Below are 20,136 nucleotides of genomic sequence, written 5' to 3'. Positions count from 1 at the left end.
CGATGGTCACAGAATACTGGATTCTGGGTGGAACCCTGACAACTGTGGGTTCCAATCCTTTGGAATCCATCACTAACATTCCAGATGGACCGTCCCTCTCCATCCTGAGCTCATCTCGGGCTGCTCCTCTCTTAGACGCCCTGGATCACTTCTGTTCCTGGCTACCTGGGCATCTCCTCCCAAGGCTTCCTTGAACCCACCTGGCCACCCCTCAGGGTGCCGCCCACTCTCCCAAGGGCCCGGGGAGAGGTCATAGCAACCAGCCCAGCCCCTCCATCTCCCGGCCCTGGCCCTCCGCTCACACCCCGAGGATGGGGCTTCCTCTCAAATGCCTCATCCTTGCCCGGCCCTGTGGGCTCCCCTGATCCAAGTGGAGCCCATCAAGCCCTCGCTCCCCCTCCTGGGCCTCACCCTCTCCGGAGCACACCGCCACAGATGCCGCGTGGCCATGGCCCTGCACGCTGGCTCCCCAGCCAGAGCATCCCTCTCCCACCCACTGACAGGCCCTCTCTCTCCAGTGCCCTCCTGACCCACTGTTCCCCCACTGAGCTGGGCTCTATTGTAGGCCAGGTCCCCTGGAGCCGTGGGCACTTCCAAGCTGTGAAGCCACACATCTGGTCACCGAGGGCACCCCACACACATCTGCCGTCCTGCTCCCCACCTGCCCCAGCTCACCTGCACCCGGCAGTGGCCTCCTAGCACCGGGGAAGGGAGCAGGGCATGTCTTTCCCCACCAGAGAGAGGGTGCCAAGAGCTCAGGTGAGTGGCCAAGTAGAGCCCAGAGGTTCGGGAAGTCAGGAGCAAGGGTCAGGGGATGGGTGAGCAAGGGGGTTGTTTGGGCACACTCCCAAGCCAGAGGAAGGGGGGGAGTGGCAGGGAGAGAGGAGGTGGGTGGGCTAGTCCCAGACCAGCCTCAACAAACCTAGCCTCAGGAGCTGCCTGGGTGAGCCCCCTGTTAACCCAGCACTCCACCTGCTCAGCACTACCCTCTAGACACACATGCACACACAGAGACACACATGCACATACACATGCACACAGAGAGACACACACATGCACACAGAGACAAGCACACAGAGGCACATGCGCAGACACACAGACATATGCACACACATGCACAGACATACACACACAGAGACACATATGCAGGTACCTGCGCACATACACACAGACACATGTACAGACACAAAGATATACCTGCACACACAAACATGCACACAGAGACACACATGAACACGCACATGCACACACAGACATACGTGCGGTCACACACACAGACACATGCACACACAGACACATGCACAGACACTCAGACATATGCACACATACTTGCACAGACACATGCACACAGAGACACATGTACGTGCGCACACACATGCACACAGACACATGCACACACATGCACACGCACACACATCCCCTCCACAGTCCAGCAGAGCAGGAGGAAGTCTCTCACTCCGCTCCCTGTTCTGTAGGCCACCCCCTCCTCCCACAAGCATTCCCCACAGCAGGACCAGCCGTGAGATCACACCCCACCCCCAATACAACTTCCATCGCTGACCACGACCACGCTGAGGGCTCTCCCACAGCTCCGGAGACACAGGGCACATTCTCTGCAGCCCATCCTCCACAGGTATCCCCCCCATGCTGGGTGTTTCCATGCTGCGCTCTGCTCCTGCCCCAGCAGGCTCTTCCTGGAGCACCCATCCTTCCCACACCACTGCCTGGCTGGCCTACACTCCTACCCTCACGGTCCCAAGGCTCAAGGGAGCACCCAGATGGACCTCTGTGCCAGGCCTGCTGAGGCGTTCCCAATCCAAGGTGACTAGGCCCTCACAAGTCACCAGGCCCTGTGCCCTATCCCCTCTGAGTGCACACCCCCACTGCTGTTCTCCCACACCCGCAAGTCCCAGGGAGGCCAGCTCCCATGACAGTGGAGCCCACAAAGCAGAGGCATGGGGACAGGGGGTGGCTTGGCATGGGGCCTGACCTGGGCATGGTGGGACCCCGACTCTGCAACAGGGCCCAAGTGACCTCAACTCCAAGTTTGCAGGGAGCCAACAGGCTGCACACACTATGGTCAGAGGAGAAGGAAGGCGGGTCCCCCAGAGCCTCAGGGACACCTCATGCTCGCAGAGCAGAAGCAGGGAGAGAGGGGCTCAGCATCACAGAACCTTCTAGGAGAGTGCTGTGTGCTGCAGCTTTCTCCAGGACAGGTGGCCAGACAGGCACCCCTTGGTCCACACACTGGCAGGACTGGGCCTTGGCTCCAAGAGGAGTAAAGACAGTGTGGTCACGGAGATTCTGAAAACCAGACCAGGCGCCCACTGCTCTTGCGAAAGGCTGGCTGCACCCTGCTCTGGCTGGGGTCTCCGTGGACCACCGTGGGGGAGTCGGACCTCAGGCAGGACACAACTGTCCTGTTGGGCCAGCCTCCCTACAGCCCTCCCCCCACCCCTGACAGAGCTTGGCACAGAGCAGGGTGATGAGGCGCACACCACCCCCCCTCCTGCCCCAATGCCCCAGCACCCTGTAAGGCCCAGGGGAGAGGCGCCTGGGTCTGGGCATTCCCAAGATACAAGCGGTGGGATTCCTGAGGAACAGAATATTCTGGATGACAGAGGGGCTATGGGTGTGGGTGGGCAGGTGGGGGCGCTTCACACGAAAGGGAAAACACACAAAGGCACCCAGACCAGTAAGTTAAGGGAAGTCCAAAGGAAAAGATTTAAGCCGGGATGATTAACTTTGGTGTACAATCCCGAAAATGTAGCGCCTGTATCCTTTCAAGAAACCGGCTAGAAGCATCCCGCATAGACACAAGCCTGCCACAGGCTTCTTCCTGCTGAAGAAAGAGCCACAGGCTCCAACCCAGAGAATCGGGACCAGGTTTGGTGCCGTGGATGCCAGGGAAACCCCAGGCCCACAGGGAGGAGGGAAGATGGGGCCTGTGCACCCCCAGGGGCACAGGGGAGGTGGGGCCTGTGCCCTTCCCCACCCTCCACCTGCATGCCTACAGGGAGGTGGGCCTGTGCCCTCCTGGTGGGGCCACTCCTCTCTGGCCCCAAGGGGCCCTGCACAAGCTGGGGTCCTCGCAGCCCAGGAGAGACTGCTGGAAGCACCATTCCTGTCCTGCTGGAGTCTGGCAAGGAGGCATTTGTCCCACAGGATGGCTCTCCCTTCTAGAACACAGACTCCCGCATGGTAGGGATCCAGTTATCTTGCCTATGATATTCAGGAGCTGAAAGCATGGCAGTCAGAGGTAACAACCCAATGCTCCTGTGACCCAGAAGCTGGAGAGGACTCCGCAGTGGCCTTCTGGGAACAGGAGGGGAGGGGCCACAGGGATGGGGGGCAAGGGCCAGTTGGGGGCTGAGGGGGGGCTGGAGCAGTCCTAAGGGGGACAGTGAGCTATGGGTACAGGGGAGCAGCCATGCAGGGGACTTGGATGGGACACAAATGAGTGCAGGAGCAGCATGGCCTGGCCTCTGCTGGCTCCAGGGACAGAGAGGAGGGCCATGGTGGTGGGGACAGGAGGTTCTGGAAGTGGCCCAGTTGGGGAGAGCTGAGCAGACTTCCCCCAGGGATGGTATGAGGAGAGACAGGGAGAGCAGCCAGTGGGGACGCCTCTGCTTAGGAAACTGTCAGACTGGACCGGACAGGGACAGCACAGACTTGCCTGGAAGCCTCAAGCCACTGAAGATGCCACATGTCTCCCAATCACACTAAACAATTAGAATAGTTACAAAGTGTCAACAAGACATTTCTGAACCCAACAGGCCAAATCAAGTCATCTGAAGAAGCACAGAGTAACAGCTAGCATCTTCCTCAGGGACACAGAGCCCTGGCGAGACTGTCCCATGGTGGGGACAGGGCATTTGGAGGCTGCAGGAGCCACAGCCTGGAGCATCCCTAGGAGACTTGCCCCGCAGTGGGATTCAGTCACCATTAGCCCCGTGGGGAGTTCTTGCCAGCTGGCTCTCAGATCTTACACAGTAATTCCGGGCTGACTATAAAATTATAAGTAAAACAATAATGCATAAAGATTAAAATCTGATCGAACCTTGTATAATCTTAGTCTGGGGACTGGTTCCTAAATCTGCCATCAAACCAGACCCTGACGGACAGGACAGACGGATTTGACAACAGTGTGAACAACTCCATGTAGCCTAGTTCAAAGGGAGAGAAGGTCCTCCCCGCAACAGGCTGCAGGGAGGGCCGCAAGGTCTGGAGAGAGCTCTCCGGAGGCTGGAAGAACAGGCGTCTCCAGTAAGGGCCCCGAGGAAATACCTCAATGCCACATTCCCGCATCCGCGTGTGGAGAGGACCTTCAGCTCCTGTGTGAGTCCCCAGAAGACGGAAAGTGGAAGCTCCTGGCAATGCTCCCTACGTACTGGGTGTCCCGGGGGTGCCACGATCACTGGCCTCACCAGCAAGCAGGCTAAGATGATTATGGGAACGTTCCTAAAACCTGAAAATGCAACCTCTCTGAATTCTGCCCAAAGGAAAACTAGGTGGGAGGTTGTGTGTGTGTGTGTGTGTGCGCGTGCGGCCCCCATCCACGAGTGAGCCCTGAGACAGTAGATGTCCAGTGGGGCAGGTGGTGGGCCAGTGCCTCCATTCCTCCAGGAAAATGGTAGGACACACACAGTGCCCCAGGAAGGCAGGTTGAAGTCACAGGAGGAGCCGTTTAATTAAAAACAAATGGACACATGAAAACACATGTGTGCACGTGAATGGGGGCATGTGATGTACTTGGTGTGCACCTGGGCACGGATTACAATTTAATCTGGTCAGGGGATCCGTTCCTGAGCAGTACGATAGGGATTTTCAGTTTTCATTTATTTTATTGTGTCCTTTTTTTTTTTTTTTTAACAATGGGTGTAGATTGCATGTCTCATCAGAATAAAAATACTATTTTCATTTGGGGAAAATTACGTTGCAGAAAAATATATCCTAGCATAGAAAGATGGGTGGTTGAGTTTAGAATAGAACAATCACGCTCCCACATCGCGCGCGTGGTATGTGCTGTGTGGCGCGTGTCTGTGGTGTGGCGGGTGGTGTGGGAGGGTGTGACGGACAGCGTGTGTGATGTGTGTGGTGTGTATACACAGACACAGATGGGATTGGCAGCACACACACCAAAGTATTGGCAATGGAAACTTCCGGGTTTGGGGATAATTGGCATCCAATTTTTTCTTGCTTTTGTGTGGATACATATCTCTAAATGTCATAATTAACAAGAAGTTCAAAATTAGGAGGTGCTCATTAGGAGCGCTCTGGAGGTGAGAGCCCCCCACACCTCTCCATGGGCTTCCCCCCACCCAGGCCCCGGCCCCTCCCTGGGAAGGCCCCCCAACAGCCACAGCCTGGGCCAGGACTGGCCAACACACACCTGCAGAGCTATACACAGGCTCCTTTCTCCTTGTGCTCAGGTGCCCTCCTTAGCCCTTTGCCTGGGAGCCCCCCAGGAAGCTTCCCACAAAAGGAGCCCCATCTTTCATGAGAGCACCAGGAAATCAAGCAAATCCATGGCTGCCGGTGGGACTGCCTTGACCAGCAAAAAGCTGGCCTAGTTGGGGTCCCTGCCCCAGCTCAGCCCCTTCCCTTTCCCAACTTCCTCTCCCACTTGCCCCGCCCCGCCCCCCTCCTCCTCCCTGGCCATGCCCACCACCTTCTTGCTCTGCCGGCCTGGCACCCCAGTCTTCAGTCCTCCCTGCCACCCTTTCTGTGAAAGCAGACCCACCACCACCACCACCGATGTGCAGCGCGCTCCTCACAGTCACACCCACACCCCCTCTGTCCCAATCACTTCAATTCTCCTACCCACCCTCTCAGCCCCAGCCTGCCTGACACACACAGACACTCCATAAATGTACCCAGAAGAAATGGACGCGTCCCCGCCCCCCGCAACTCTTCTAGGCACCAGCAGGGGGCCTGGAGCCTTCCAGCAGGAATACAGAGGGACACCCCCTGGGAAGTCCCCAAACATTCCTCAGGGATGCAGGAGTGACCTTCTGATAGTCATCTCTAGAGCTCCAGTCTGGAACCTCATCCACCCAGGCTTCCCGTCAACTGACAGATGCCAGGCACCAATTAGTCAGGAAGACCCTCGGAAACTCCGGGCTTGGCGTGGCAGGGACGGGCAGAGCAAGGCACAGAGGGTTAAAAACACACCCCAAGGAACCATTTTATTCTGAGATCAGGAGGGGTCCTCGCCATGCAGGTGCAGACAGCCTGCATGAGGCCAGAAGAACCCAGGGCCAGCAGCCTGGAGGGGACCCTGGGTTGTGGGTGCCCGCAGGTGGGGATCAGGGCCACCTGGCCTGTGCTGGGCCCTCCCTGGCCTCAGGCATCCAGGGCTGCTCGCTCCGTTATTGAGTTTCTTCCGCCCTCTGGTGCAAGTCCTCCAGGTGGGGCCCTGGAGGAGGAACTGGCAAGGAGGAGGAGGGTGAGGGGCCTGGGCTGTCCCTGGGGAGGCAGAGGCCCCTGCAGGAGTGCAGAGGAGCCTCACGCCCCCTGGGGGCCCTGCCAGCTTGCCACATTTTGGGGCGTCCCCCCAGCTCTGCGAGTCCCGGGCTCCACACTACATTCAGAGAGACAAGAGCCCCGCCCGAGCCCTGCTTGGCGTTGTGCTTGCACTTGTGTGGCATGCATGGTGATGACTCAGTCTCTTCAAAGCAGGGGGACTCCCAGATTAGGCTCTCCAGGCCAAGGGAGCCTTGTTCAGGCTCACGTGCACCCCACAGAAGCCCCAATTCACAGAATGGGCCTGGAGACGACGGAGTGCCAGAGCTCAGAGAGGAAGGGTTCCAGTGGCACAGGCCCAAGGGCAGCAGTCAGCCCAGCCTTTCTGTTCGTCCATACCAAGGACAGGGTCGGAGAAAGAGTGAAGCAACACCTTCCCCTCTTCCTACCTGGTCAAGTCCCAGGGGGCAGCTGTGCACACAGCTTTGCTCCCCATCAGCTGCCTTCAGAGCAGTGGAGCCCTGGTCCTGAGTCACCATGCATGTGCCCACAGCTCCTCCCCAGATCGTCCAAAGGAGGGTACACTGGGAGGGTGGGCTAGGAAGAAGCTTCCAGAACCAATACCAATGCCAAGGGCGCTGTCCCAAGGAAACTGGTGCCCACCAGGGCCCCCTCGTGTACAGAGGAGCCCCGGGGATGGTGCCACGGTTCTGCAAGGCCTCGGCCACGCCCACGTCCAGGGAGCCAGGGGCTCATGACCCCTAGAGGTCAGGAGGGGAGAGGGTGCTCAGCCCTTCCCTCTCTGCACAGCGGGCCCACCTGAAAGTTCTGGAAAGCAGCTGGAATCCAAGAGGTTTTGGGGAATAATACTGACCTCACCCCCCCTCCCCACTCCACAGGCCCATGGGACACAGCAGCCCCCACGGGAGCCCCCATGGCTGGGCGTGCAGACTCACCGATGACCGACAGGGAGCCGCAGTCCCGCTTGTGGAAGTCACCCCAGGCCCTGGTCTTGCAGGACTTGCTGCAGGTCAGGATCCCGTAGCAGCGGGTGCAAGGAACCAGGCGCACGCCCACGGAGCGGCCGCACTGGGAGCAGAACTTGAAGAAGGGAATCCTGCATGGGAGCCACAGAAGCCACAGGGGCAGTCGGTGGGGGGGTGCCCGCCCTCTGGGCCCTGCCGTCCCCCACAGACGGGTGCTGATGCCAGGCCCACCATCCTACTCGCTGGGTGGCCACTCGCATGCGGACGGGGACCTGAAATCCCCATCCAGGGATGTCCAGCTCTTTCAAACCGGAAACACAACACCGAGGTCAGAACAACACAATGCCGCAGTGTTGGGGACCCTTTTGGGCCACAATGCAGGTGGAGCTGACCCTACAGGCCCTCCCACATGCTCTGCATCAGGAAAAAGGTGAGCCCCCAGTGTGGACACCACCCCCTGGCCTGTCCCCGCTCAGCACCCCCACCTCACCCACCAGGGTTTCCTGCGCAGGCAACTTCCATGATGCTCACGGGGATAGTGAGGTGCCCATTTATTTAGAAAGTCTGTTCTGGAATAGCAGGCTGAATAACAGAGCTGTGATCCCATGGAGGGGCCAGTGGGGAAGGGGCTGGGAGAGCTGCAGGGCCCCAGGGCAGCCCAGCTGCTGTGACAGCAGAAGTGCCTTCAAGAAGCAGAGCCAGTGCTCAAACCCCCATGGGCCATTCCACAAGGGCCCTGCGACCCCATCTGCCACCCTCATCTTGGCCCGCGCCCACGGCTGTCCTGGGCAGGGGCGGTCCAGCTAAGCCACGCAGCCCATCCCACAGCCCCACTAGCCACTTACAGCTCCTGCTCCTCAGCGCGCAGTGACTTGGATGAGCTGGTGCTTTTCCGCTTCAGCTTCTGGTAGGGGGTCAGCTCCACTGCAGCAACAGAGAACCACGGGGGGCTCCGTGGGTCCCCCTAGCCATGCCTAAATGCCCGCGGGCAGTAGGAACCCCGAGCCTCCCGCCTCAACCTCTCTCCTGTGGTGGGCTCACTCCCAGCACTGCAGAGAACCAGGGGGGACCCCACGCCTTCTACAGCCCAAAGCAAGTCGGAGGACACAGAACAGGGGCTGGGGCACTGGGGCGTCCTCCTCTGGGGAGGGGGCTTCCCTCTGCTTCTGCATCCGTCTCTGCCATCGGCCGGCTCAGTTAAGAGGCCAGGCTTTGGCCTTGACTAGCTCACAATGCTCTCCGGAGTGAAGACTCCTGGCTGGCTGTCAGGCAGTTGGCAGCAGGAAACATGTGGGCTGGGGACCAAAGGCCAATGAGGCCCCCGCAATGACAGTCACAGGTTCTGCTCCATCCGCCACCTTCCTCTCCTCAAACAGCATGTCAGCCCCCCCTCCTAGGAAGGCCATCTAACCTCTAATGTGGCAGAAACCTCCCAAAAACCTGCTGGCCCCAAGAAGAGAGATGGCGGGAGCTGCTCCTTCCTCCCCCATCCTCCCTGTGCCCACCAGCACCTGGGGCCACACTGCAGCTGCTCCCAGGGGCTCAAGCATGGGCCCAGGGGCCTGCTCTGCAACACTGCACCCCGAGTCAAAGCCCTTGTTGTGAGGACACCGTGGCCCCAGAGCTAAGCTACCAGGAGAGGTGATGGTCACGCAGAACCGGAAGTGGGGCTGAAGGGGCGGCAGCTCTGCAGTCAGTTCTTTTGAAGGACATGGGCAGGGTGAAAGGAAAGCACCTCCTTGTGTTAAGGCAGTGGGACTCTTGCAGCTCTGATGACCTAGCACTCGCATTCCATTCCGTCCACACACGTGAAGTGCACAGATCAGCGGGTCGCACACTTGCAGTGTGCAGACATCACCGTCCTCAACTTTACAAGGTGCCCATCCGTCCGATGGGAGCCTGGCCCCTGACAACTGCCTTCCCCCTGGTCCTAGGCAACCACTGACCAACTTTGTCTCTACGGATCGGCCTATTCTGGACAATTCCTGTGAATGGAATGGTATGTGTGGGGTCTTTGGTGACTAGATTCTTTTGCTTAAAACAATGTTTTTTTAGGCTTATCCATATCCTAGCATGCACTGGCAGTCCATTCCTTTTTCTGGATGAATCATATCCCATTGCAGGGATATGCCACAATTTGCTTATCCATAATCCTTTGATAAATACTTGGGTTGCTTCCATTCTTTGCCTTTTCTCAATGTTGCTACAAACGTGTGAGCATGAGTTTTGTGTGGACATATGTTCCCATTTCTCTAGAGCATATACCTAGGAGCGGAATTGCTGGGTCATATCATAACTCTATGATGAACATTTAAGGAATGGCCAGACTGCTTTCCAAAGAGGCTGCACCATTTTCTGCTCCCACCTGCGGGTGGGAGCGCTCTGCTTTCCCCACGTCCTCGCCAGCACCCGTTACTGACTTCCCAATTATTGCCATCTTCGTGGATGTGGAGTTACAGCTCAGGGCAGTTTGGTGTGTACGGGACTGGAAACTGATGATAGCATCCTCTCATGAGCTGTTCACCATTTGTAGATATTTCTTCAGAGAAATTTCCATCCATAGCCCTTGTCTATTTTTAAATTCAGTTGTTTGTCTTTATTATGGAGTTGTAAAGTTTTTAAATTTATCATACATACAAGTCCCTTATGAGATATATGATTTTCGATATATCTTCCCACACCATGGATTACCTTTTCATTTTCTCGATAGGGTCCTCTGAAGCCTGAAAGTTTTTAAATTTTGATGAAATCCAATTTATCCATTTTTTTTCTTTCATCACTTGTGCTCAGTGTCATAGCTAGGAATTCATTGCCAACTCAGAGGATTTGAAGATTTGTCCCTATATTCTCTCTGAAGAGACCTATAGTTGAAGCTCTTGCAGTTAGGTCTTCAATGCAAATTGAATTCAGTTTTGTATGTGGTGTGAGGTAGGGTCAAACTTCATTCTATGGTGTCTGGATAACCACTGTCTCAGTCCCATCTGTTGAAAAGTCTGTTCTTGCCCTCATTTCAAAGTGTGGGCATCCTTGTTGAAAATCTGCTGACATGCACATGTATTTATTTCTGGGACCTGCGTTCCAGTCCATCAGTCCATATGTCTGCCTTCTTGCCAGTGCCACACTCTTTTTATTGTCATTTCGCAGTAAGTCTCGATTTAGGAAGTGTGAGTCTTTCCACTTCGCTCTTTTCTTTCAAGATCGCTACAGTTATTCTGGGACCTTTGTGATTCCATATGAATGTGAAAATCAGCTTCTCCATTTGTACAAAGGAGACAGTGGGATTCGGATAAGGAGATGTCTTCCCATTTACTGAGGCCTCCTTTAACTTCAGCAACATATTTTAGTTTTAAGAGTGCAAGTTTCACATGGCTTTTGTTAAATGTATTTCCAAGTATTCTATTTTTATTGATGCTATTGTAAATGAAAGTTTTTTACATCTCATTTTTTATTTGCTTGCATATTGATCTCATATCCTGCAACCTTAGCTTAATGCATTTGTTAGTTTTAATAGTGTAATCACTTTATATTTTGTATTTTAATATTTATATGTTTAGTTGAATATTAGTTGCAGTTTAAAAAGTGGATTCCCAGGATTTTCAATCTTCAGGATAATTTCTGCAAAGAGAAACAGTAAGTCTTTCCTTTCCAATCTGAATGACTTTCTTTTTCTTGCCTAGTTACGAAGGCTAACAACTCCAGCACAACATCAAACAGAAATGGTGAGAGGACACATTCCAGTCTTCTTCCTGATCGTAGGGCAAAGCATCCTGTCCCCCACTGTGGGGTCTGATGTATGCTGTGGGTTCATCACAGCAGTGTAGGACCCCTAATCAGGTTAAGCGAGTGCCCCTCTCTTCCTTGTTTGTTGTATGTTATCATGAAAGGGTGTTGGATTTTGTCAAATGCTTTTTCTACATCAGTTGAAATGATCATGTGGTTTTCTTCTTCAGTCTAAAAATGTGGTGTATTACACTGATTTTGCTCTTGTTAAACCATTCTTGAATTCCAAGGTCTGGCTGCAAGCAACCAGGGAGCAGAGGGGACAGAGCTCAGAGGTGGAACAGCCAGGGTGCAGGAGTCAAGCTGTGTTGGGGTACAGGGGTCTGGCAGCTGAGGCAGAGCTAGGTAGAAGCAGCAGCCACCATCCAGAGGGAGAGCCTGTCCTATGCAACCATGGCCAGAGCAGTGACCAGTGTGATTCCTGGCAGACACAACCCCAGCCCCCTTGGTGATGTCAGTGCAAAAACCACTATACTGGGTATGTGACTCTATACTTCCTGGGGATACCCCACTGTAGAGAGGGGACACAGATGGCTGACCAGCATGCTAAGGGGCTGGTCTCGCACAATGTCTTGCTCTCCAGGGAAGTGTGATCAGCTCTCAGCAGATGGCTTTGTACCAGGAGTCCGGCTCTTATTAGAATTGTCATTACTACATCTAAGAAGCAAATTCCCTGCATGCACTTAACTTTTTTCCAGATCATTCTGGGGATCCATAAACCTGTCTTCCAGGGCACCTGGGTGGCTCAGTGGGTTAAAGCCTCTGCCTTCAGCTCAGGTCATGGGATCGAGCCCCACATCGGGCTCTCTGCTCAGCAGGGAGCCTGCATCCCCCTCTCTCTCTGCCTGCCTCTCTGCCTACTTGTGATCTCTGTCAAATAAATAAATAAAATCTTAAAAAAAAAAATAAGCCTGCCTTCCAAGTCTAATGACCTTGCAGCCCCTCCTTCCACTCTCTCACTCGAAACTCCACTGCCTCGGGCTGGCTCTGCTGTGTGTTGCCCCTTGGCCAGCCCACTTGGGGCCTCTGGACTCAGGGCCGCACCCCCAAACCAGGCAACACCAGGCAGGGGCACGGTCCCCATTTCAGCCCCCGGAAGGTGGCTCTCCAAGCAGAGGGCATAGAGGGTCCCTCTTCTTCCTGCTCCAGAGCTGATCAGCCCATATCGAAAGCCTGCTGCCCCAGGCCGAGTGTGTCCTGAGGTTACCCTCAACTGCTGGCATCGCATGGAGCAGTGGGGCCTGCCCCCATGACCCCACCCACAAGAGAGAAAAGCAGGGTCCTGGAGCCACTGGGCTGTCATGGAGCAAAGTCCCTGCTGCTTCCCACTGGAGGGTGGTGTGGCAGTCTTAACCAGCTCAGCCAGAAACTCTCTGTGTCTCGGATGTCAGGCCTGTGCCATGGCCTATGAGGATAGATGTCATAGTCTGTGACCCCTACCTTTCTTGCTCAGGGTCAGCAGCTTCGGATCCCACTGACTCTCCTTGGCAAATACAGCGCGGCGCAGCTGGAAGCCCATATATTCCAGGAGCCTCTTGCGGGCCAGGAACAGCTCCCTTTCGGCGGGCATCAGCATGTGGAAGGGGCAGTGGGCGATCTTCCGGTCCTGTGGCAGAGCATCCTGTCACCACCAGGGACCGCACGGCTCCAGCCCACCACCTGGCCACCCAGCACGGGAGGGACACAGATCCGGACCAGCACAGGGAAAGCCCACCTCCCCAGGGTGAGTACAGTACGGAGCGGTGCTCAGAAAGCTGGCAACAGGCGCCCCGGAGGCAGGGTGTGCTGGGGGTACTGCCCAGGCTGGGTTTTGCTCCGAGGCAGGAAGGGCCCGTGGCCCAGCCTTGCTCAAGGGACTCTCAGGGCCCCACCCCTCTCCGCCCATCGCCAGTGGGACACTCAGAGCCATACCTGGTAGAATTTGAAATACCCGTAGTCAACAGCCGTGCCCACAGCCACCCTGTCCCCCTGTGTGAGCGTCACGGGGTTCAGGATGTCAGCCCCATGATGAATGAGCCGATCAATCTGTGTTAGAGCAGAGCCTGAGTCACATGTGTGCAGACGCCTGGGCCACCAGAAGGCAGGATTCAGAACCAGGGTGCCCAACACTGTGGCCCACATCACCTGTGGCTTCCCAATCTTTGCACCGCAGCGGTGGCAGGGGACAGCCCGATGATAGGGCCCCACCCAAGAGAGCAGGTGCCGCCAGCAAGCGCTGTCATTGCCCTCACTGGGAAGGCAGGGAAGCCACCCTCTCAGGTGTAAGGAGAGTCGGCAGACAGACAGACAGAAGACAGGATAGATGTGCTGACCCCACAGATGACAAGTTAGGGTGGAGCATAATGTAGGTCGAGGCTGGGCCACTCCTCAGGGAGTCCCCTTCCACCCCCCACCACACCAGGGACTTGCCGTGGGTCTGTAACTTGAGGCTGGTTATCGTCCCAGTCCCCAGACCAAAATCGAGAGGACAGCAACCACCAAGCACTTTCGACCGCCCCCCGACGTCCCGGGAGCTCAGGGACTGCGGGTGCCTGTGCGCGCACGCGGGGACAAAGTGCTTGGTCGGCAAGCACAAGCAACTTCGGGCTTCTTCCCACTGAGCTCATTCACAGCAAACAGCACCCGAGAGAGGGACCCACCTCCACCCTGAGGAGGGAGGGGGCAGGGTCCATAAGAGGCTCCAGGGTCTTACAGTCTCAGCTTGAATCTTAGCCCAACTGCAGAACCACGGGGCTCAGTGCTTTCGTCTGAGCAGACAAAAACCAGGCTGTCACCCGCCAAGGCCACCCGCACCGCACGTGGCCTACCTCCCGGCCACGTGCCAGTGGGCTGTCACTGGGGGGTGCTCAGCAGTCCCCGAACAGCGGGCGGAGCACAGTGCCCATGAGTGGGCAGTCCCAAGCCTGTCCCCAGATGTGTGGACTCTGCTTGCAGCCAGAACGGAGGGGCTAAATGCCTCTCTTGTTGGAGACCTCTGGGTACCCCACAGCCCACGCGGGCAGGGCATTTAGCTGTGGTTGCTGGGCCTGGGGGTGGGGTGCATTTTCCTGGGGGAAGCACAGACAGGAAGTCAGCTCTTGCACAGTCTCTGTCATCATCTGGGCCTCAGAGACACAACCACCATCCCAAGAGCAAGAGGCCAGCTGGCAGGACAAGCTCCAGGCTCACGTCAGAGTTGGAGGGTTTGAAGGACGCTATCGGACCATGAGCCACGTCAGGAGAGTGGGGGGCTGCCAATGGCAGGAGGGCAAGGGTTGGGGGAGACCCGGTGTCCCACATCCCTATCACACGTCCAATAAATGCGGACTTCCTTGGTATGACAGCACGAAGGCCAACCCCAGCTGGGGCTGACACAGTGCTGGGTGGCAGACACAGGGGAGTGTCAGGGAGCCCAGAAGGTAGAGAGGTGGGCGGCTAAGGTGTGAAGAACCTGTGCATCTAAGAGAGGGGGGATATGGCATTCCTATGCTGTTTGCTGAACTTTTATGCCTTTGTCGTGATAAATAGTAGTAAATGAGTAAGTTGTATGTAATTAAATCACTGAAAAGCCAACTGGTGGGTGATTCAGGGGCAGGGGCAGGAACCCACAGGTGTGTGAGAGTCCCCTTGATGAACCAGAAAGCAAGGCAGGCATCAGAGGCTGAGGGGACCCAGGGAAAGGCTCCTAAGGTCAAAGACAAGATGATTTAACGGTCAAGAAAGAGAGTCCTTCCACTTCGCAGATAATTATGGAGGCAGATGGCATGGTTGGGGCAAAGCTGACCTACCCACCCACAGATCCAGAACCACTGAGAGGCCCCAGAAGCACATGTGGGGGCACTTCTGGGTGCTTAGAGGACAGGAGACCAGGATCAAGGGAGGATCCTTAAAATGAGATCCAGAAACATGATCTCAAGGAAAAGGGTTACTTCTTTTTCCCTAAAGTGGAACTGTCAAGTGTGACAGCCTCCAGAAATCCAGGCTCTCAACCCCCGTCTGGTGCCTCCAACTCTTGGGGAACCAGACCATGGCCCTCAAGGAGCTGGGATAGCGAGCAGCCCACATAAAGCTGCCCCCCGATGGGTGCGGGAAGAGGCGAGTGCACAGCACAGGGAGGGCCTGCCCATACCGCACTGCAGTGGGAGACCCCAGGCCCCAGCATGGGATTGAGGAGGGGGAAGACGCACAAGGGGCCATGTTGGGGGTCTGGCGGGGCCAGAGCAACTGTGAGGACAGATGGAGACTCTGAGGCAACAGCACAGCATGCAGAACCTACAAAGCAGAGTGCCCTCCTGGTCACACTGAGCCCACCTGGAAGAAACAGCAAGGCTACCAGAAAGCCGTGTCCACAGCCAGGACACGGTGCCCCGGGGCCCGGCACCCCTCCAGGCCCCTACGCAGGGCAAAACCAATGCCATTCCAGCACATCCTTGACCGGGATCCCTCGCCAATGCCCACTCTACTCAGAAAATCCACGGTCCTGCAACCCAACCAAAGTGATGGCCTGCGTCTTCCACGAGATGAGCCAGAGGACTTTGGCCTGTTGAGTGGGTTTGTACATCACATGTTCAGGCCCATATAACATAAAAGGCAGGAATTCTGTGTTCTTTCTTAAGTACCGAGCAAGATTACTTGAAACCCTACCTGCCAGGAATGAAGCCTAAGCCAAGAGTTCCTATATACATGCCCAGACCCCTACATGCTAGGGCCCCCTGCCCTGCACACCACTCCCTACCCCAGCCTCGCCCCTCACCAGGGCCAGCTTGCTATCCATGCTCCTCCGGTGCTCGTAGGTGAGGTCACAGGCAACACACAGGGCGCTGCCTAAGCCTTTGGTCAGCAGCAGGTTGGGGTCAGCTCCATGGGACAGAAGCTCCTTCACAATCTGGACACAGAGAAGCCCGTCAGCACCCCTTCCACCCCCCTCTCCTTGTACGTGGAGGAAGTAGCCAGAGGTTTCTGCCGTCCTGAGCACAGTGGCAGCCACATCTGGTCACTTCCTATCCCTCCCACCACAGGTACCGTTGCTGTCCCAGCTCAGGGGACGAGGTTGGGGCAGGGAGAGGGCACACGGTGGCTCCCCACAGATGGCTGCGACACCCACCCCAGATGGATGGGGCTCACACTGTCCGTTTGCTCTAAATTGCTCCCAGCTCACATCTTGTTTTCCAGCCCCAGGGGCCAGCACACTGCCTGGTGTGTGTCCCATCAGCCCCTCCTCCCTGGGACCAGTCTGCCTTTGCCCCCAGGCACCTGAGTCACTGTGGTCACCTGACCAGATAAGAGTGGGACACATCTCACTTGCTCCCTGCTGTGTCCCCAGCCACTAGCCCAAGTACCAGCAGGAAGCCAGGAGTGACAGCATCTTGGCTGGGCAGGAGACACACAGGTGTGAGGCTCCCTCAAGAGCTTCTGTCCCCCAGAAGGCAGCTCCCTACCCTGCCTCACCCACCTACATGACCAGACACAGAGCAGGTGCCCCTCTTAACTTGCTCAGTATACTCAAGGTACACGTGAAGGGAGGATGGAGAGAAGGACCACAGAAGCCCCCACAACCTTCCTCACAGTGCCTCCCTTTTCATCAGTGCTGATATGTCACCTCACCACAGGCCAGAGCGGCCCCTGGTCACCTGCTACAATGGTGCACCCTCCATCATTCTCTACTCTTTATCCAGCTATTACTATCTTCAGAGCACTTATCACTACCTAAAATTGTGTGGCACTCTGGATTATGGTCTGTCTCCCACAGGAGAATGTAGGATCCTTGAGTGCACAGACCTTATTTTATTTAACACTTAATGCCTAGAATGGTGTCTGCCTGGCCCAAGTGGATACTCAAAAAAACAACAGTTAAAGGAAAGGATGAATGGTGTGTGTATTATAGATTGCTGGAAGGAGGAAGGAAAGAAGGAAGGATGATGGATGAAGAAGGAATGGTGGAAGAATGGATGGATGGATGGATGGATGGATGGATGGATGGATGGATGAATGGATGGAAGGATGGAAGGAAAGACAAATGGATGGACGGATGGTGAAAGGATGGATGGACGGATGGGAGAACAGATGGAAGGAAGGATGGATGTATGGATGGACATATGGACAGATTAGATGGATTGGATGGGAGGATGGGTAGAAGGATGGATGGATGGTTTAGATGGATGTGTTGTTGGCTGTATGGATGGATGGATGGAAAGATGGACTGCATGGATGTGTGGTTGGAAGGATGGATGGGTGGGTGGATGTGGTGAGTGGATGGCTGTGTGGTTGGATGGGTGGATGGATGTGTCATTGGCTGGTTGGGTGGATGGATGGATGGAACGGTGGGTTGGGTGGATGTGTTTGGATGGCTGGGTGGAAGGCTAGAAGAATGTATTGATTGGTAGGTGTGGGTAGGTAGGTGAACGGATGGATGGGTGGGTGGGTAGGTAGGCAAATGGATAGATGTATGGATAGATGGGGAGGGGCAGGCAAGGGAATGGATGGATGGACAAGCAGATGAACGGATGGTGAACACATAATCCTTGGCGGCAGCAGAAGACGGAAACTGGCCAAGGTTCCTCTCCCAGTGTCCTGAGGGGTCAGTGCCCAGGATAAGCAGCAGTTGTCATCCGCCTACCCTGAGGGAGCGTCCACCCAGCTGAACCGTCATCCCCACCACCCACCTTCCCTTCTATTCTCCTCTCTCTCTGAGGTGCTCCATCCACCAGAGAGGGGAACCACCATGCCCCTTACCCTGTGTTGTCTTCATGCTACCCCCACCAACAGCAAATGCAAAAGCCTGACTAGGGAGGCGGTCACGTTGAGGCAGGAACCCTGCAGGGGCCCCAGCCGTGGGTGTAGGACACCTCACCAGGTCATTTCCGCTGGCAATGGACAGGGAGAGTGGGGAGTGGCCACTCCACAGCACGTTGGGGTTTGCCTTGTGGGAGAGGAGTAGCCGGACTATGTCTCTAGCACACTGTGGGGGGAAAAAGGCGGGGCCACAGGTTAAAGAGGTACCCTGACTCCCAAGAGCACCTGGGAGGGATCATTAACTCAAATGCCATAAAACCAAGTTCGTCGCTGAATTGGTATTTCCCACACTCCGGCTCCTGGCATGGCACACGGAGACAGTTCTAAATTTTGGATGGATGCACAGACAGGTGGGGGATTGGGTAGATCCTCGAACAGGAAAATGTTTGCTCAACATACATCATTTCCAACACAAAACAGGAAGGACACAGGATGCACAAATTGCTTTAAGGCTTGTTTGCAAAGTGGAGGGGACTGTGTGACTCCCGGAGCCAGGCTGGCCCATGGTAGCTATGGCCGGAGGAGCATGCCCTGCCCCAGGGCCCAGGGACCATATAGGACACCAGAGCACAGGAGAAGCCCAGCCTCAGCAACAGGGGTGCATTCCAAGCTGGAAGGGCCCATCCTTGCTCTCCCTTTCCTTCTCCCTAGGGACCCCGCAGCTTCCCCTTCTCTCCTGCCTCTTCTCCCAGAAGCGCTCTGGAAGCCCTTGCAGCTTTGATTCCCCCCACAAGGACTCTTCCAGGCTCCAGTTCCCCCTGCAGTTGTGCAGACCCAGTGAGCGGGTTTGGCCCCACCCCCAGCCAGGCCAAGTCTGCTGAGGGGCTTCTGGGAAAGTGTCCCCCTGCTCTCCTCCCTGCCAGAACACACACATGATGGCTCAGAGTGGTGGTCTGAGCTCAACAAGGCTTCGACCAGGGCTACTATGGGGCAGGGAGGCAGGTTGATGCCTCCACCTGCCCCCGCAGCACCACCCCACATCCACCCTAATGCAGGTCGTCACACCCTCACAACAGGACAGGTGTGCCCGATTGCAACCCTGTGTGGCAGCAGACCACCCATGCCACAGGCCCGAGAGGCCAGCTATGATTTCTACTCTGTGGGTGGGTAAACTGAGGCCCAGTTTACTATGTACTCCGAGGCTTATTGACCCAGGCTGCACTGGCCTGTAGCACAAAGCCAAGGCTTAGTTCCCAGCTGCATCCACGCCCTCCACAGCCACTCGGCCTCCTGTGACAGGTTCCTGCACCCACCTTGTTGACGGTTAATCCCCAAGATGGACAGGAGGCATGGCCCAGGGCTCTATGGAACAAGGCCACCCCAGGGTCCCGAGGCCAAGATGGGGACTGGCAGGGCTCCCCTCACACACAGACACACAGGTGCACACGTATCCCCATGCACACACACAGAGCTTGTACACATATGTACCCACAGACAGGTGTGCTCTGGCCTACAAGTATAATTTGCAGAGACACGTGTGCACGCACACAGGTATGCACACACAGAACACACACATACACATTCGTGTGCACGCACTTGCCTGGGCATACCCAAGTCACTTGTACACGTGTACAGAGGCACGTGCACACATGCTCTCCGCCCAGCTCACCTTGTCGTTGTCTTCACGCTCACAGGCCACATGCAGAGCCGTCCTGCCCGCCTCGACTGGCGGGACCACGGGCTTGCTGTGGTAGATGCTGGCCGGGCCTGGTTCGTTGCTGAGCTTCAGGCTTGAAGGCAACAGGTCTAGCTGCGTACAAACAGATGGGGGGCATGTGCCGGCCCCTAAGCCTCCCCCACAAGCGCTAGGCTGAGCCTGGAGACCTGCAGGTGCGACCTCCCACGCAGACAGGTTCTCACAGAAGAGCACAAGCCAGCGGCCCTGTTCACCGACGGCGGGTCTGAGCACCGTCCCGTGGAACCCTCTGGCCAGCCCACCAGCACCCACGGGCCCCAGAGAGGGTAAGAGCAGGGCCCCCGCCCCACTGTGGTTCTGCACGCAGTGAGCACATGAATGCTAACAGAGAGGCAGACTGGGTGGGCTGGGGGCCCACAGAGCAGTAATTGCCCTCCTCAGGGACCGTGACACAGAAGTGACGTTCTGAATAGAGCAGTCAGCATTGGGCACGGGGAG

General features: G+C 56.3%; 1 protein-coding gene and 1 long non-coding RNA gene across 13 annotated transcripts in view; one reads left to right on the top strand and one right to left on the bottom strand.

Moving 5' to 3' along the window:
* ANKMY1 (ankyrin repeat and MYND domain containing 1) overlaps positions 1–20,136 on the bottom strand; it is a 43,608-nt gene that overhangs the window by 4,038 nt on the left and 19,434 nt on the right. For 9 of the 12 annotated variants that reach the window (XM_082689759.1, XM_082689761.1, XM_082689752.1 and 6 more), the window contains 7 exons: positions 19,612–19,752; positions 18,061–18,168; positions 15,964–16,095; positions 13,143–13,256; positions 12,672–12,837; positions 8,297–8,375; positions 7,422–7,582 (listed from right to left, as the gene is read on the bottom strand). In XM_082689759.1, the coding sequence (XP_082545885.1) occupies positions 7,422–7,582; positions 8,297–8,375; positions 12,672–12,837; positions 13,143–13,256; positions 15,964–16,095; positions 18,061–18,168; positions 19,612–19,752 (901 nt within the window). Of the gene's footprint in view, positions 1–6,162; positions 6,431–7,421; positions 7,583–8,296; positions 8,376–12,671; positions 12,838–13,142; positions 13,257–14,085; positions 14,279–15,963; positions 16,096–18,060; positions 18,169–19,611; positions 19,753–20,136 lie in introns of those variants that run through there. The other 3 variants (XM_082689758.1, XM_082689760.1, XM_082689755.1) reach the window with 2 other exon arrangements.
* On the top strand, positions 86–4,333 carry LOC309844457. Its single transcript, XR_014300706.1, has 3 exons — positions 86–759; positions 1,688–1,821; positions 2,771–4,333. It is a non-coding gene; the product is annotated as an uncharacterized lncRNA (long non-coding RNA).

The sequence above is a fragment of the Mustela nivalis genome (assembly GCF_964662115.1).
Source record: "Mustela nivalis genome assembly, chromosome: 11".
Lineage (NCBI taxonomy): Eukaryota > Metazoa > Chordata > Mammalia > Carnivora > Mustelidae > Mustela > Mustela nivalis.
This window is presented reverse-complemented; position numbering and strand designations above follow the sequence as displayed.